This window comes from Sapajus apella, unplaced genomic scaffold (genome assembly GCF_009761245.1).
Source record: "Sapajus apella isolate SASKATOON/1434 unplaced genomic scaffold, GSC_monkey_1.0 scaffold68, whole genome shotgun sequence".
NCBI classification, from domain to species: domain Eukaryota; kingdom Metazoa; phylum Chordata; class Mammalia; order Primates; family Cebidae; genus Sapajus; species Sapajus apella.
This window is the reverse complement of record NW_022437008.1, coordinates 6,090,055-6,108,844: the sequence shown is the minus strand read 5'-3', so window position 1 is coordinate 6,108,844 and position 18,790 is coordinate 6,090,055. Positions and strand designations below refer to the sequence as shown.

General features: G+C 43.7%; 1 protein-coding gene across 1 annotated transcript; it reads right to left on the bottom strand.

Annotated features, from left to right (window-relative positions):
- Nucleotides 1-2,550: 2,550 nt before the first annotated feature.
- Nucleotides 2,551-18,437, bottom strand: ZNF599 (zinc finger protein 599). Its single transcript, XM_032249094.1, has 4 exons — nt 17,433-18,437; nt 16,545-16,671; nt 14,187-14,282; nt 2,551-4,369 (listed from the first exon to the last, which is right to left on the bottom strand). Exons 1-4 carry the CDS (start codon nt 17,454-17,456, stop codon nt 2,844-2,846), a joined length of 1,773 nt encoding a protein of 590 aa, XP_032104985.1. The 5' UTR covers nt 17,457-18,437; the 3' UTR covers nt 2,551-2,843.
- Between the last annotated feature and the right edge of the window lie 353 nt (nt 18,438-18,790).

Below are 18,790 nucleotides of genomic sequence, written 5' to 3'. Positions count from 1 at the left end.
AAATCAGAATTTTAGGTACCCTATCTATGCATATGGCCCTGCTACTCCACTCCATCATTAATTTCTATTCTGTCAAACCACATTAGCACTGAGCTGTATTCACCAACAGACCAAGCTTTTGACACTCTTGAGGTATTGGATATCTGGTTCTCTCTTCTGGGTTCCTATATGCTTCCTGAGTCTGCATGTCACCTAACATACTGCTGGTTCATTTTCACATGTGTTAATTTTTTTTTTGAGACGGAGATTTGCTCTTGTTACCCAGGCTGGAGTGCAATGGCACAATCTCGGCTCGGCGCAATCTCGGCTCACCGCAACCTCCGCGTCCTGGGTTCAGGCAATTCTCCTGCCTCAGCCTCCTGAGTAGCTGGTTCTACAGGCACGCGCCACCATGCCCAGCTAATTTTTTGTAGTTTTAGTAGAGACGGGGTTTCACCATGTTGACCAGGATGGTCTTGATCTCTTGACCTTGTGATCCACCCGCCTCGGCCTCCCACAGTGCTGGGATTACAGGCTTGAGCCACCGTGCCCAGCGTGTTAATGTTTTAATGTCCACCTTCCTACTCTTAGAGAGAGTAATGCAACTCCATGGAGAAGTGGCATGGCCAAGGTCACCCAATGGGTCATGTAAACACTAAATTATCTGAAATCCCAATCCATCATCTAGGCTCTTAGCCACGAGGCTCAAGTATAGGTGCAGCCATAGCTACAGCAGAGGTGGCAACTGTGAGGGAGAATGGGGTCTTCAGCTCTTTGCTATAACTCCAAAATCAATACTTTGAGGTTTTTGCATTTTTGCAGTTATTTGCAGACATGTACAGAGTGATGAAAAAAATGAGTCACCAAGCCTGCATGTTACTAGCTGAGATCAAAGGTGATGCTTACTTTCTTGTGTCAGCATTCATAATGTGGTATCATTTTCAGTCTATTTAGTGCCATGTTTTTGGATGTTTGTGGTTTTTATTGGGGGTAATTTTGCTATGTAAAATGGCCCCCAAGCAGTGTTCAAATGCTGTCTAGTGTCCCTAAATACAAAAAGGCTGTGATGTGACTTAAAGAGAAAATGTGTGTTAAATAAGATTCATTCAGGCTGGGTGCGGTGGCTCATGCCTGTAATCCCAGCACTGAATGAGGTGGAGGCAGGTGGATCACTTCAGGTCAGGAGTTTGAGACCGGCCTAGCCAACATGGTGAAACCCTGTCTCTACTAAAAATACAAAAATTAGCCACATGTGGTGGTAGGGGCCTGTAATCCCAGCTACTTGGGAGGCTGAGGCAGGAGAATTGCTTGAACCTGGGAGGCAGAGGTTGCAGTGAGCCGAGATTGCACCATTGCACTCCAGCCTGGGCAACAACAGTGAAACTCCATCTCAAATAAAAAAAATAAGACACATTCAATCATGAGTTATACTTCTATTGTAATTATAATTAAGAAACAAAACACTGATAAGGTGCCTTTAAACAAACAAACACCATAGAAGGTTATATGTTGACTGGTTGATAAAAATGTTTGGATCAGAGGCTCACAGACACTAACCCTATATTTTCCCTTGCAATAATCATTCAGCATTCACTACTTCAGTGTGCACAAAAAATTCATAGAACCTAACTACCATGAAGAACAATTCACTGCATATATGTAAATGTATGTGTGTGCATGTACACGTTAAGTATGTCATGACTCAAGCCTTTATATTTCTCACAAAGACTTACACTCCCTCAAGGGTAGAGATGACAGTTTTGGAACAATAAATACTTCTAATAAATGTTGGCAGAGCTGCCCTCACAATTCTCCTGGCTCTGGAGACATATATACATATATATTGTCAGGCCTCCATGTACAAGCCTGGATTCAGAAAGTCTGAAGTCCTGCCTGCCTTGGCTGATCATCCTCCCACCCCTGCCTGCATTTACCATTATCCCTGATAGCCCAGTGGAGCTTCTCCTGGTTAAGATGGCTTACCCCACCCTGCCATCTTAACTGTTATTATGATGATGCAAATACTTCTCACCCTAACCTGCCATCTTAACTGTTATGATAATGTGAATACTCCTCGCCCTACCCTACCATCTTAACTACTTTTACCTCACCCGCCATTGCAGCTGAACTTATGGTAATGTATACTCCTTGCCCCTACCCCCACCACTGTAACTGATCTTACTCTGTAACTTTCCACGGCCCACCCCAAACCTATAAAACCAACTCCTATCCCACTGCCCTTCCGCTAATGCCCTTTTTGGCCTCAGCCCACCAGCACCCAGGTGAATAAACAGCCATGTTGCTCACACAAAGCCTGTTTTGGGGGTCTCTTCATTCAAAGCGCGTGTTTTAGCATGTATATATATATATATGTATGATAAAACACACAAAGGGGATGAGACATTCCCTGCTCCATCCCCCAACCTGCCAAATGAACTATCATAAACAGGGAAACTGAAAACAAGTTTGCACTTCTTTTTCTTTTCTCTTCTGGATTGTTTACTCCATCTGTCATTATTTTAAAATATGCTTGAGATGGATTTGCAGTATTAATAAGAGGAACACTGTTGCTGACATTTTACCTAAATGCACGTTAACTTCCAGGTCTCTCCCCTCAATTATTCTCAGGTACAGTGTAAGGCTCTAAACTGGATCAGTCTTTAACATAATTCCTTGAATGACAAGTGATTACCTGCCATAAAAAGATTTCACAGGGACAATTATGTTTCTCGTATGAATTTTCAGATATTAAGATGTTTCTCTGGCCAAAAGATTTTCCTCAAGTTATATTCAAAAGGAAAGGTATGTTACTACTATGAGTTCACTAAAGATGTACACACTTGTAAAAGACCTTCCTGTATCTTTTAAACTCTGGTATGAATCTTTCGATGGTGAGTGAACGATGAACTGTGGCTGAAGGTCTTTCCACATTCACTGCATTCAAAGGGTTTCTCTCCAGTGTGAGTTCGCATGTGCTGAGTTAAAGCAAAGTTGCTGCAAAAGGCTTTCTCACATTCTTTGCATTCAAAGGGTTTTTCTCCAGTGTGGATCCTATTATGCCGAACAAAATTTGCAGGCTGGGTAAAAGCCTTTCCACATTCTCTACAAACATAGGGCTTCTCTCCAGTGTGAATCCTCATGTGTCGAGTGAAGGAAGAGAGATAGTAAAAGGCTTTTGTACATTCTTTACACTCCAAGGGTTTATGTCCACTGTGGGTCCTGTTATGTCGAATAAAAACAGAGTGGTGTGTAAAGGCCTTTCCACATTCACTGCATTCATAAGGCTTCTCACCAGTGTGAATCCTCATGTGCTGAATTAGGGAAGAGCTGTCACAAAAGGTCTTCCCACATTCTTTGCACTCAAAGGGCTTCTCTCCAGTATGGGTCCTCTTATGCCTGATGAAAGTAGAGCGATGAGTAAAGGCCTTTCCACATTCACTGCATTCATAGGGTTTCTCTCCAGTGTGAATCCTCATGTGCTGAGTGAAGGATGAATTGAGGCAAAAGGCTTTTCCACATTCTTTACATAAAAATGGTTTTTCTCCTGTGTGGGTCATGCTGTGCTGGATAAATGTGGAGCGGTGTGTAAAGGCCTTTCCACATTCACTGCACTCATAGAGCTTCTTTCCAGTATGGATCCTCATGTGCTGAGCAAATGAAGAGCTATAGTAAAAAGCTTTGCCACATTCTTTGCATAAAAAGGGCTTTTCTTGAGTGTGAGTCATATTATGCTGGATAAAAGAAGAGCGGTGGGTGAACGCTTTGCCACATTCTTTGCACTCATAGGGCTTATCTCCAGTGTGAATACGCTGGTGCTCCGTGAGGTGAAACCTGCGTTTGAAGGCTTTCCCACACTCAATACACTTATATGGTTTTTCCCCAGTATGAAGCCTCATATGACGAATGACATCGGCCATGTAACGACAGGCTTTCCCACACTCATTGCACTCATAGGGCTTTACTCCAGCATGAATCTGCTGATGCCGAACAAGGGCCCACTTCTTGCTAAACCCTTTCCCACATTCCGTGCATGTGTAAGCGTTATTCCTTGCATCAATCATGGGATCTTTTCCTGGTCCTTGAGTGTCATGTTCATGGAGAACATCTTGTGGAGTGACTTGTTCCTGTAAAACCCTTAAACCCAGACTATCAGCTGGCTCCAAATCATCATGTTTATAGCTCAACTTCCCAGGGCATATCTGTTTGGGGGGGTCTGTTCCTGGCCTCAAGTTCCCTTCCTGAATTTCTTTAAGCTTTTCCTCATCTCTAGCTTGCCCCAACCTGGAATTCCTTGAGGATCTCTGTGCCAGTAGTCCCTGGAAAGAGGATTCCTCAGAGAAGGCCAGCTGAGAAGCAGTAGGTTCTGCAGTCTTGGGTTTTGCTTTTTCACCTGAAGGAAATCCAATATTAAAGAATAAAAGAACATTAGTGATGTCAACATAGAACCAACAAAATCACCACTTTAGCAGAAGAATGAAGATGAAAACTGTCTCTGATACCTACTGCATTTTTTAGATCTCTCAAAATCAGGCTTGCAATTTCTTTCCTAATTCTTGGACTCTTGACATCTTCCAAAGGAAACCCAGCAGGAAAAGCAAGGGCAGGGGACAAAGAATCTGGAATGGAGGCTGTTCCTCACTGTTTCAAATGAGGGAGAGTGGGCAGACTAATAATTACAATGGGTGTGATAAATGTGCTCTGACAGAGGCAGTCTCGTGGGGCACTATGACAATGCAGGGAAGGTAAACTTAACATGGCCCAGATGAGAGACAGAGAGGGATCAGTAGATCTCTTAGATCACAGCACCAAAAAAAGGTGCTACGTGAGCTTTCTTTAAAAAGGAGAGCAGGGCAGGGCATGGTGGCCCACGTCTGTAATCCCAGCACTTTCGGAGGCCAAAGTGGGTGGATCATGAGGTCAGGAGTTTGAGACTTGCCTGACCAGCATGGTGAAACCCCGTCCCTACTAAAAAATACAAAAATTAGCTGGGTGTCGTGGCACACACCTGTAATCCCAGCTACTCAGGAGGCTGAGGGAGAAGAATTGCTTGAACCCAGGGGGCAGAGGTTGCAGTGAGCCGAGATAGTGCCACTGCACTCCAGCCTGGGCGACAGAGTGAGACTCTGTCTCAAAAAAAAAAAAAAAACAAGAAAAACAAATGGAGAGTAGGAGTTCCCAGACAGAGTAATTTGGAGGGAAACTTCAGCAGATGAAAACAGAATGTACAAGGGTTGAGAGTCTTGAGAGAATGCTGATTGCTGAGTAATGTGAATGGGATGAGACAATGATGGAGATGAAGATGGAAAGGCAGACAGAGGCGAAACAGATTCTCAGGATTCTCACTTGTGTAAAAGTGAGGAGGGTGGTGGGTGAGGAGGGTGGAGGGTGAGAAGCAGCTGGATGAACATAATGAGTTCACCGTGTCTGAATAAAGTTTAAGAAAACATACAGAAAATAGGTAAGATCTACATGAAGAAAATTATAAAACTTAACACATTAAAGAAAATCTATACGAAAAGAGATTAATGAATATAAAGTTGTCAATTCTTCCTGAAGTCCCAATAGGGTTTTTCATAGATATTGATAAGCTGACTGTGGATGGAGATCAGTCAGCTGATATAGAGGCCAGGATAACTCTGAAGAATAAAGCAGGGGACTTACGCCATTAGGAATTAATATTATGATGAAATTATATGCATTCAGGCAGTGTGATTAGGCACAGATTTAAGACAAATGGTGAAAGGGAAAAATGAAATAGAGAACTCAGAAATGTATATATGTAACTTTGATATATGACAGAAGCAGCAGAGAAGGTCACCCGGAAAAGGAGGAGCCATTCAGTAAATGGATCTAGAAAAATTATTTGCCACATAAGAAAAAATGAAATAATATTCTTACCTCATACCACATACAGAATTACCTCCAGACTGATTAAGATTTAACTGTCAGACGCCAACATTAAAAACATTTAGTATATAATAAAAATGAATATATTTTGAGAAAGATTTCCTAAACAAGCTGTAAAGCATTAATAAATGAAAAGAATAGTTAATTTGACTATAGTAAATATGATAAAGAAAAAAGCAGACAAACAAAAATGGTAATATTAGTATCAGATAGCAAACTACAGACCAAAGAAAATGAGACAAAGAGGGGCATCACAAGATGAAGAGAAGACCATGGCACCATGAAGACAAAATAATCCTAAATCTGGAAATGCCAAACACCAGGGCCTCAAAATACATGATCCTCAAAATACATGATCCTCAAAAACAGATGAAAGGAGAAATAAATGCACAATTATGGTTGGGAACTTCACTTTATCCAAAAATGAAAAATGAACATATTATGCACCGATATTTCACAGAAGATATACATTGACCAATCAACATAAGAAGTGTTCAACTTTCTTGGTAATGGGGGAAAAACAAATTAGGACCATAATGAGATATGCCATTTTATACTCACTAGGCTGAAAAAACTAAAGAACCTAACAATATCAAGTATTAAAGACGATGTTTTATGAAATTGTTCAGATAAGACGAGGGAAGTGAAATGTGTACAACCATTTTAGGAAACAACAGAGCATCATCTAGTAAAATTCTCCTTTCGCTTACCTTATAATTCAGAAATGCCAGTCCACGGAACCTTACTAAGAGAAACTCCTACACATGAGCCTCGGGACACATAAATATGAATTTATGGCAGCACTGTTTGTGAGAACAAAAAACTATAAGCAAACATTTTCCAGCTCTCTCTGAAAATGGATTAATACGTTGTGTTATATTCACACAATTGATTATAGCGGGAAGAAAATGAGTGAACTATAGCTATACGCATCAGGAATGTTAGCAACTTACTGTTGAATAAAGAGTGAAACCTCAGAAGACAATATAAACCATAATACACTTTTTATAATGGTCAAAAAAAAAGCAAAATCTACACACGAAAATACTATGTAACAGCCTTTTATTTTTTTTTGAGGTTTATCAGTTTTAAATGGCATTATAAAAAGATATGTAGATATGTTAAATTTATTTTTCTGACTTTATTGGGATAAAACATAAAATTTACCATTTTAAGATGAAACAATCTTAAAAAGTAGCAGGAAGACAAAGCTAAGGGGGGCAAATATTTTAAATTTTTTAAATTACCAAAACTGACAAGCAAAAAGACTATCTGAATAGCCTATATTTATGGAAAAAACCTGAATTTTCCTACGGAATAAGCAATGGAATAACAAATCTTAAATCAAGTGGCTATGTATGCAAGGGAGGTAGCATAGGAAAGGGAAAGGAAAGAAACACATCAACAGATGTAGGAAGCAGGAAATGTTCTTGTACTTGGTGAAAGGTTTGTAGCTGTTCATTTGAAAGAAAATAAAAAACCAGGACATGCATTGACTAATGATGACAGTGTGTCATAAATCACTATTTACAATTTTTCTAATTCTGCACACCTAGGGAAAATTATATAAGTCAGAGTGGGGCTGGGAGTGGTGGCTCATGCCTGTAATCTCAGCACTTTGGAAGGCCAAGACAGGCAGTTCACTGAAGGTTGGGAGATCGAGACAAGCCCGGCCAACATGGTGAAACCCTGTCTCTACTAAAAATACAAAAATCAGCCAGGCATAGTGATGCATGGCTGCAATCCGAGCTACCCGGGAGGCTGAGGCAGGAGAATTCCTTGAATCCAGGAGGCAGAGGGCAGCAGGCCAAGATCAAACTACTGTCCTCCAGCCTGGGCAACAGAACCAGATTCTATCTCAAAATTAAAAAAAAAAAAAAAGGAGTCCTGCAGAGGATCATAGTTAACTTCATGGTCTCTGAAGACAAACACCTCAGTGTGAAATTCTATCAATACTCCACATTACTTCTGTGGCCTTTATTGCCCTTTCTTTGAAAGGGCTGTGGTAAGGATGAAGTAAAACAGCACATACACGGTGCTTAGTAAGGCACCAGGAACCAAGTTGGCAAACAGTGTATTAGCTATTGAGTCTATAGTATGAGACCTATCACACTTGTGTTGAAGTTGACAGTATAAACGTAAATAAGTACACCCAGGGGAAGTATAAATAGAAAGGTCTGTGAGGAGATGCCTGTTGAAGCCAATGTTGAAGAAGTGATCAGAGTGAAAAGACAAGTGAAGGTCATCAGAAGAGGGAAAAAGAAAACAAGTGGGCAAAATGCTATAAAAGATTAAGTATGATGATGTGGGAAGAGTTTCTGTTGAGTTGAGACACAGTAGAGCATCATGGTTAAGAGCTGGGTACAGAGCCAGAATACTTGGGTTCCAATTCCACTTCTGTCCAGGAGCAGTGGCTAACACCTGTAATCCCAGCACTTTGGGAGGCCGAAGTAGGTGGATCACTTGATGCTAGGAGTTCGAGACAAGACTAGCCAACATGGTGAAAACCCATCTCTACTAAAAATATAAATATTAGCTGGGCATGGTGGCGTGCGCCTGTAATCCCAGCTACCTGGGAGTCTGAGGGAGGAGAATCGCTTGAAACTGGGAGGCAGAAGTTGCAGTGAGCCAAGATGGCACCACTGCACTCCAGCCTGGATGACACAGCAAGACTCTGTTTCAAAACAACAACGACAACAACAAAACAGATTCTACCTCTGCCAAGCTAGATGTCCTTGGCAAATTAGATTTTTGTTATCGACTGAAAGTTTGTGTTTCCTTAAAAGGGAGGGCTGTTATAAAAGTAATTAAGAGGCCGGGCGCGGTGGCTCACACTTGTAATCCCAGCACTTTGGGAGGCCGAGGCGGGTGGATCACGAGGTCAAGAGATTGAGACCATCCTGGTCAACATGGTGAAACCCCGTCTCTACTAAAAATACAAAAATTAGCTGGGCATGGTGGTGCATGCCTGTAGTCCCAGCTACTCAGGAGGCTGAGGGCAGGAGAATTGCTTGAACCCAGGAGGCGGAGGTTGCGGTGAGCTGAGATCGCGCCATTGCACTCCAGCCTGGGTAACAAGAGCGAAACTCTGTCTCAAAAAAGAAAAAAAAAAAAAAAAGAAGTAATTAAGGTGCAGTGAGATCATAAGGATAGGGCTGAGAACTGTCAGGATTGGCACCCTTGCAAGAGACACCAGAGAGCTTCCACTGTGTGTGAAGGCACGGAGGGAAGGCCATGTGAGCACAAAGTGAGAAGGCAGCCATCTGCAAGCTGGGAAGACAGCCCTTACCAGAACCCAGCCATGCTGGTACCCTGACCTTGGACTTGCAGCCTCTAGACCTGACAGAAAATACACTTCTGCTGTATAAGCCATAAAGTCTATAGTATTTTATTACAGCAGCCACAGCAGACTAACACACTTTTCTAAGATTCACTTTTCTCATCTGAAAGGCTGGGATACTCTCAGTTCCTGCCTACAAGTTGTTAGGAGAAAAAGCATGTAAAATGTTCATTTGTGGTCAGGTATGGTGGCTCACACCTGTAATCCCAGCACTTTAGGAGGCTGAGGTGGGCTGATCACTTGAGGCCAGGAGTTACCAGCCTGGCCAACATAGCAAAACCTCTTCTCTACTAAAAACACAGATTTGGCCAGGTGTGGTGGTGTGTACCTGTAATCCCAGTTACTCAGGAGGCTGAGGCACGAAAATCACTGGAACCCAGGAAGTAGAGGCTGCAGTGAGCCAAGATTGTGCCACCACATGCTAGCCTGGGAGACAAAGTGAAACCCTATCTCAAAGAGTAAAGGGAAAGATAACAACTGCTTAGGTGTATGTGGAACAATGAAGACTTTCATATGTGGCTGGTAGAAACATGAAATGGTACAGTTACTCTGAAACTGGTGGTTTCGATTAAAGCTAATCATGTGCCCACACATGATCTGGCCAGTCCACTTGTATGTATATTCCCAACAGAAATATGGGTTTATATCCAACAAAAAATACAATCAAGAATACTCATAAGAGTAGTCTTCATAATATTCCAAAAATGGACACCAAGTCAAATATCCATCAACAGGAAAATGGGTGTATGTAGTCTATTCATTCAATGATGGTAATAAACTAACTCCAATTATATGCAGCCACATGAATGAATCTGAGTCATAAAGATTATCAAAAGAACTCAGGGCAGAGTATGTACTGGGGGGTTCTATTTACATGCCTTCAAAACTAATGTATGGTGATAGAGTCTAAACACTGGCTACTTTTGTAGAAGAGGATATTGACAAAGAATGAGCACAAGGAACCTATTAGGTGGTAAAAACACTGTATTTCTTGACCTGTGAGGTGGTTTCTCTGATTTGGACATACATAAAATTTTCTTTTTCTTTTTTTTTTTTTTTGAGACGGACTTTTACTCATGTTACCCAGGCTGGAGTGCAATGGCACGATCTCGGCTCACCGCAACCTCCGCCTCCTGGGTTCAGGCAATTCTGCTGCCTCAGCCTCCTGAGTAGCTGGGATTACAGGCACGCGCCACCATGCCCAGCTAATTTTTTGTATTTTTAGTAGAGACGGGGTTTCACCATGTTGACCAGGATGGTCTTGATCTCTTGACCTCGTGATCCACCCGCCTCGGCCTCCCAAAGTGCTGGGATTACAGGCGTGAGCCACCGCGCCCGGCCCCGACATACATAAAATTTTATAGAAATGAACCTTTATGATTTGTACACTTATGTGTAAATTGCCCCTCAGTACAAAAATAAGGGAAAAAATAAATAAAGGAAGGTCTTGTGTAGATGTCTCTTCAAAGAATGAGAAGACTCCTCCAACAAGCTTGGTTGTTCAGGTGAAACAGAGTCAACAATATTTAGATGCTGCTGGAGAGGTAAGAGCATTAAAAAAAAAAGTTTCCCCAAGGTATCAAAAACATCATCATTTATTTTAATGATGAGAGGGGATGAAAATATAGAAGAGGCAGGAAATAAATGAAGAAACATGTTCCCTGATGCAGCAGAGAGATTCATATATGGCTTCTCATGATCCCCAAGTCATGGTGCTCATACCCTTTTATAGCTCCCCCATTTGAATGTTGGCAGGACCTCGATTTGCTTCTAAAGAATAGAATATGGCAAAGATGATGGAATGTACATGATAAACGTAATATTTTAAGACTGTAGCATCTGTCTTGCTGGCGTCTCACAGAGTAGCTTGATTTGAAGAAGTGGGCTGACTGTGATGATGAGCTATTAGCTGCCTATGACAGGCTTGTGTGGACCCAGCTAGGCTGTGCCTGGACTCCCAATCCACAGGGGGAGATCAAAATGAGTGATGTTTTCAGCTACAGTGTTTGTGGTAATATTGTCACATTTTAATAGCAGTAGATGGCTAGTACACCTGAGAAGGCAGAAGGTGTGATCTAGATTCTATTGGAGAAATTAGCCATGGCCAGGAAGAAAACTCTTCCACGGAAGTGAGAAGGAAGCTGCAGGGATGAGACAGATGCACATGAATCAGCAAATGTCAAAAAGCAAGAAAATCAAGGGTGTAGCCTTTATTCATAAAGTACAGGTATTGATCGACTTACGACCTATGCGACTTACGACCTATGCAACTTACGACCATTCGACTTTACAACCACAATCGCTAGCCACGACTGCTCCGTTGTAGATTTTTGGAAGCACTACAACATTTTGATGTGTATCAAGAATATCGCTACCGCCTGGCAGGCTGTGACGACAAAGTGCGTGAATGGCATCTGGAAAAATTGTGTTAAGCGCTATGTTAATGATTTTGACGGATTTGACAGTGAACATGAACTTGAAATGATTCGGGAAAAAATAGTAAAACTTGCTAAAGACCTTTCTTTGGAGTGTGAAATGGAAGATGTCGAAGAGTTGCTAGACAAAGAATCCGGAGAACTTACAAATGAAGAGCTAATCGAACTGGAAGAAGAAAGAGTGGCAGAAGAAAGAAGAGAAGCAGAGAAAGAAGAGGAGGAGCCAGAAAGAAAGTTCACCACTAAGGGATTATCAGACGGTTTATCTTTACTGAATAAACTTCTTATACATTTCGAAGCAATGCACCCAAACATCGAACGGTTTGCAGGGATTGAACAGATGGCGCACGATGTGTTTCGTCCGTATTGTGAAATTTATGAAGCAAAAAAGAAACATACAATTCAGACAAAGCTCACCATGTTTATGAAAAAACCAACTCCGGTAACCTCAACTGCTGCCTCAGATGACGACATCAACAATCCGCGGCCAAGCACCAGCGGCCAATATAATGTTTCGTACATGTTTATATATTTTGATATGTTTTGCAATTGGGAAAATGTTTCCTATGGTATTTTTCACACCTGTATTTTGTATTTTTGTATGCACCTGTATTTTGTAATTTTGTATGTTTTGCAAATATTAAACCAGTTGTACTGGTAATGCAGTGTTTTACTTAAACCTGACGAACGTAAAAATAAGAAACAAAATGGTGTAGAGATGATACAAATGGCATAAAATGAACAAAGAAAATTATGGTATATAACAATAATGAAAGAAAATTATGATAAAATATGGCTTAAAGATTTTTATAACATCATTTCACAGTACTGTACATATAGCCTACTCAACTTACAACCAAATCGTGTTACGACTGGTCTGTCGGAACCAATCGTGGTCGTAAGTCGAGCACTAGCTGTAGGTCAGATGCTCTGACATCAGTGGCAAGGGCGGTGGTAATACATGGAACATGTAAGTGGATACAGATATTACACACAGGGCTGACCAAAGGTACAGGACACATGTGGGGAAAACAGGGAGGAATCTGTTAGCATTATGCAGGCAAGAGATGATAATCACTTGGCCTAGAGTACTAATGCTGGAGCTGATGGAACTGGTAAAGGTGACGGATTCAGGAGACATGAGTGATGTAAAATGGTCAAGATTTGGGGATGGTTGGATATTGGGTATTAGGGAGATGGAGGTGTTGAGGGGTTGTCCATGTTTGTTTTTAGCTTTCTCCACTCACTGTAAGGGCCATTAGCGGAAAATGGGGAGATTATGCGATCCTTTTGAGGCATGATGAGTGTGAGGTGCTTCTGAGACATTCAAGTGAAGATGTGGAATTGGGGAGAGGAGTGAAAGCTGGCTGAGCAGGCAAGAAGGACACTAGAGGGGCGAAAAGGTGAATCTGCAGTGTCACAAATCCACCTGCTTGATGGCTTTGGCTTCCCTTGGCAGCCCTGTTGTGGGACTGACAAAGGCAATTGTCACTTTGAGGTTTTCTAAGACAGGAAGACCAGAAAACAACAGGAATAGGGAGTGCTTCTGCGCATCTGATACACAAATGAAAGGATGGATGGATGGATCAATAAATGACGGGCTGGAGAAGGTGAAAAATAGTGGGATGCAGAGTGTAATTTGAAACAGTAATCTGCAGGAAAAGAAAGGACTGTCTTCTGAGTGCAGAAGCACTATTCCTTATGACTAACACTACATGAAGATTACTAACAGGTAACTTCCACTGAGCCACTCTGGGTCAGGCAGTGTACTAGGCAGTCTCCTGTTATGCAATCACATTCCTAAACAATCCAATCATGCAGAAACTAGCAACACTACCTTTCAAATGTAGGCTAAGTTTATCAGATAAGTATGTGTTCACTATACCCATAGGCTCTTCTCCTTAGGCATAAAAAAGCTAAACCACATTTCCCAGCCTGATACAACATGTAGCCTAATACCCAGTTCTTGTCAATAAAATGTGAATGGAAGTGACGTGTGTGTGCAAATGGAAATGACTACTGCCATTCTCTCCCATTCCTCTGGGCCAGGGCAACCTTAAAGCTGCATACTGACAACAGAATGCTCCTGATTCCTAAATAAGTACAGGGTACAGAGCTTTCCTGCTGACCCACGCTGGACTATGGCATGGATGAAAAAAACAAAACAAAACAAAACTTAATCTTTCAGTCACCAGGATTTTTTTAGTTTATTTTTCAGAGGAGGTAATTAACTCAGCCTAACTTGTATACCAAAGGCACAGTGATATCACACAACTTCTCTAGAGTCATGAGGCTAGTGAGTGGCAAATCATTAAAGCTTAGAGTCTGTCTCCTACCTAATATATTCCAACCTGAATAAAGGCAAGCAGTGTGTGATAGCAGTGGGAAGATGGGGGACCATGGGGTCAAGGGCTCCATGACTGCCTAAGACCACAATAAAGCTGCCCATGGCATTACAGACACAGTGATGTCCAGGTGGTCTGCAGGCTGCCCTGATACCCATTGCCAGACTGTCAGTCACCAACCTGCACAGGTGCTTTGGGAGAGGCCTCTTTTCACTGTCCACAGTTCCTGCCCATGTTCCAGCAGGTAGATCAGCTCTGGTTTGGGAACAGGATGCCCTGTGCATGGAGAAATAAATGGAGTACGGTAAATAGGAAAAGACAGAAAAGTCTGAGGTGTAAAGGGGATACATACTTTAACATACTGCAGTGAAACCCCAGAAAGGGCCCTCCCGTACCTCACCAAAAGTATTTTCTAATTAACCTAAGTCAGTAGGATTCAACCACCCTGTGCATCAAAACTACCTAGCAACACCCAGTTCCAAAAACAGAACAAATTAAACCAAATCTCTGAGCAGAAGGATTGAGTACTGGCAGTTTTTAAAGCTCCCCAGGTGATTTTGGTGCCCACGATGGTTGAGAAACACAGGACTAAATCGCCTGATGAATGGCATCTACTGATCATCAGTTGTGTGTGGCAGGCCGGGGACCAAAGCTGAACGTGGAGGCCTGCTGCTCTGCAGGAGTACTGGCCAGGGCCCTCGACCAAGGAGAAAAAGCAGACAGAGAGAACAGGGTTGGCACTGACCAAACCAGGAGCCAGCAGCACCTTAGGGCTTCTCATTAGATGAAGTAATACATTATTTTCAGGGTGAAACTGGCATGAGGTGGTCTTCTTCCACATGCAGTCACACACATTTTGCCAACTGTGAAGGCTAAAAGACAGAAGCCTCTGGAGAGAAGTCAATGACTGAGGCGCGGGGACCCAGAAGCATCAACTGGAAAATCTTGTCCTGGCATGCATCCAGCTGTCACTTAGCAAATGTTCACCATAGGATTACACACACTAAAATGCCATATACACACCCAGCAAACGTTCTCCCATTGGTGCTGAGCTGGGTAATGAGCAGTGTTAAAGGGAAATCAGGCCTGCCTCCTCCCACAGGGACATGGCTCGTGTTGGTCCCTCCTCCTGGAATGCTGTTCCCCATACATCTCCTTTTGACTGCTAATCACAGTTGTCATAAAAGAATACCGTGTTTACTTCATTAATGACTGATTCCTTGTGAGGACGCAGGGCTGGGAGAGCCCTGTCGAAGGTAACCATTTGAACACCTGGAAGAAGCCAGACCTTGGGCCTCCATTAATTCCTACTCAGACCAACTTCTGGGAAAACTGGCCATTAAAGGTTTAGGTGGGAGAGCATTTGGTATTTATTCATACGTTAAATAAAACAAACACATGTGGAACACTTGCTATGTTTCCAGTTCTATTCTAAGCACTTTACAAATATTAGCTAACTGGCTGTGACAGGTTACTATAAAAATGGCAAAATCAGGCTGTGCAAGGTGGCATACGCCTGTAATCCCAGCACTTTGGCAGGCTGAGGCGGGTGGATCACAAGGTCGGGAGATTAAGACCATCCTGGCTAACAAGGTGAAACCCGTCTCTACTAAAAATACAAAAAATTAGCTGGGTGTGGTGGCACACGCATGTAGTCCCAGCTACTCAGGAGGCTGAGGCAGGAGAATTGCTTGAATCCGGGAGGTGGAGGTTGCAGTGAGCCGAGATTGCACCACCGCACTCCAGCCTGGGTGACAGAGCAAGATTCTGTCTCAAAAAAATAAAAGGGCAAAATCAAAATGATATTAGGTCCCAGTAAGTTCATGCTGCCTGCTCAAGGCTGGGAGTTTGAGGCTACTCTTTCTACTGAGGAAGAAATTAGCCAACAGCTACAGGAGTGTTAAAGACTCAGCTCTAAGCCAATGCTCAACATTCAAGAGACAGGAAAGAGAAAAGAAAAAAAGAAGAGCTTTCTTAGCATATATACATGCCATTTGATAATGTGTCTAAGCTGCCTCTATATATCTCCTGTAGCAGCAGAGGAGCAAGGCACAGGCCTTAGGAAATAAGGGTTAACTGTACAGGTGCCAGGGGCCAAAGAAACCTTTCAGCTGAGACTGTGTTGCTTAGAAAGATACCAGCAGCACTGATAACAAACACGTTCTTAGTGCCTGTGTCAATCAACCGCTCCTTGCAGAACCTTCCATTATTCACAGGTCCTGCTAACTGGGCTGTGAGGACATCTGACTCAACCAAGCTGGGCCAATTACCTCTTATGGAAATCTGGGATAAGGATGTCAGACTGAGGCCAGCTGTGCTAGACACCGGGATAAAAGTGTTGAGGAGGACTTGTTCCTTACACGATAATCTCTGATGGAGACACAGGGAAACCCAGCAAGAGGAGGTCGGACCACAATATGCTGAGGCTGCAGGGGTCAGAGAAGGTTGGGTCCTCAGGCTTCTGGACTAGCCATGCCTAGAAAGGATGAATTCAAACAGGCTGTGGGTCCCCTACATGGGAGGGTAATGAGGTCTTACCCAGTGAGATCAGGAGCCTGCAGGTCTCCAGCATCACCTCCTGGTACAGGGTCCTCTGGGCCAGGTCCAGGTGCCCCCATTCCTCTCCAGTGAAGGTCACAACCACGTCTTCAAATGATACTAATGCCTGGGAAGCCAAACAGAGGTGACAGGTGGCTGTGGAGCTATTAGATGAAATTAGAGCCCATTTCTTGGATATCAGCAAAGGGTCCAGAGACCCTGAACCACTGAGCATCTCCTAAGAACCACTGAGCTCTGTGGAGGCAGATGGTGCCTTTGACAGAATATAAGGATGTGGGAGAGAAAAGCCTCCTATGTTGGAAGCCACTGGAAAATGATACAAGACAATGATAATCTTTCTACTCAGCAATGCCAAAAATGCTGCTCCCGCCTCACCTCTTGCCCTCGAGGCTCTCATTCCCTCTCCTAGCTTTTGGTAGGGCCAGACTCCCCCTGGAGTGATCCCCTAAAACAACAGCAGGATCTGGGGAGTCCCTCCCCAAAAAAGGTACCTAGAGAGATGCTCTCCCAGCACTGAAGGATAGGACTCACGTCAGTCACAAGGGTACCCGCTCCAGTTCCCTCAATAGAGAAAATTATTGAGACTCGCATTTTAGACCTGAGGGAATAGAGGTCGAGGGCAGCCAAGCGATAGCTCAAAGTTAGAGCCAAAAACAGGGACTTCGCCTTACAACCCCTGTCCTGGATTCAGGCCCCTGGGTTGGAAGTGATTAGCCCTGCCCCCTCATCCCACCCTCTTCTGGGATCTCCAGATCCTAGGGCATCAAAACGGAGAAGCGCAGATCCCAGGATTCCCCCGTATTACAGCGGATGGGACGGTGCGGGCGGTGACCCGAGCTCGCGCGGGCTGCAGAACCCTCCACTCACCAACGCCGGCGCCGGCGCCGCCATGGGCCCAGGGGGCCGAGTGAGGTCTTGAGAGGAGGCGAGGAAGCCAGTCCGCCGGCGACCCCTGGCTCCGGCTCTGGGCTGCGAGGGACATCAGTCCCTGCCGCCGTGTAAAATGCGTACAAGGTTCGCGGGGCCGCCTCCGCGCGCCGTGGAAACACAGGGCTGGCGCCGAGGCCCCAGGAAGCGTTTTGCAGACGCTTGTGGGGGTGGGATCGCGGCTGATATAAAAGCGTGTGAGTCCTTTCCTTCTCACTGTTCGTTTCTACGCGACCTGGAAAAGTGGTCCCTGTCCGGCGTTCTGGCCGCTGTAGTGACGGTAACGACTGCAGCCAAGACCGAACGGGGTCTGAAGACTCGACGCCGGAAGTCCCGCCCACGCCGCTACAGGAAACGCCCCTCTGCGCCCTTCGTCTATGGCCTGGCGCCGGCTTCCGTCCCTTGTAGCACTGCCTTCTGGGTAATGTAGTTTGACGGAATCCAGGTGGTACCTGGAGCGCACTTTCTGCTCTCGGTAAACCCTACTTCTCAAGGTTCCCAAGAGAGGGAGTGGCTTATTTTCCTCTTAAAGGAGAGGCACACAGATTTCCGTAGAAATGACCTGAGGCAATCACCCACTCTCAAAGGTCGCTACCAAGTGACCCATACCTTGACTTTCCTCCCTCTGTACCCCTGCGCCAGCACTTCATCTCTCTGAGCCTTGAGATGGAGATTCCTAAGAAAGGTGATGGTAATTATTTAATATGATAATATTAAAATTTCCCCTATCAGTAATTTTCAGATGACATCAGCATTACCTGGGAATTTGTTTGAAATGCAAGCTCTCAGTCCCCACTCCAGATCCCACTGAGGCCGGAGCAGGTACCCTGGGGGTGGGGCCCTGCATTCTGCTTAAGATGTCCAGGAAAAGTGGATGTTACAAACATTTGAGAACCGGACTCTTTAAATGTCAGTAAATAAATGAGACAAAGCCACTTGTTTGGTGGGAAGTAACTAAGAACTGCTTAGCACTGGGCCTGGAACATACCGACAAGAACATAAAAGCTATTGCTGTTATTATTAATATTCTGTATTATTGGCAACATCATCACAATACACTGCTGGGGGAGGGACTGAGATACTTCTTTGCAGACTCTGATATTTGTCAAAATATAAAATATGTTGACTGATTCAATAGGAGCCTCAGAATAGTGTTTAAATTTTTACATAATACTTTGCCCCATTTGGTGTTGCCACGGAAATGTAAACTAACATGGCACACTGGTGGGTGTGTTTTATGGAAAGCTACGTACACTTCATCCCTGTTTTAGCTAGTCCTCAGTTTGGTCTAATGTCTG

Excerpts from the sequence above, each read along its gene's own strand:
- ZNF599 (XM_032249094.1), bottom strand. The coding sequence starts at position 17,456 with ATGGCGGCGCCGGCGCCGGCGTTG. Across the intron at positions 14,283-16,544 it reads CAGGCTCCTGATCTCACTGG|GGCATCCTGTTCCCAAACCA; the intron begins GTAAGACCTCAT and ends CTCCATGCACAG. Across the intron at positions 4,370-14,186 it reads CTCCCAAAGCACCTGTGCAG|GTGAAAAAGCAAAACCCAAG; the intron begins GTTGGTGACTGA and ends GATTTCCTTCAG.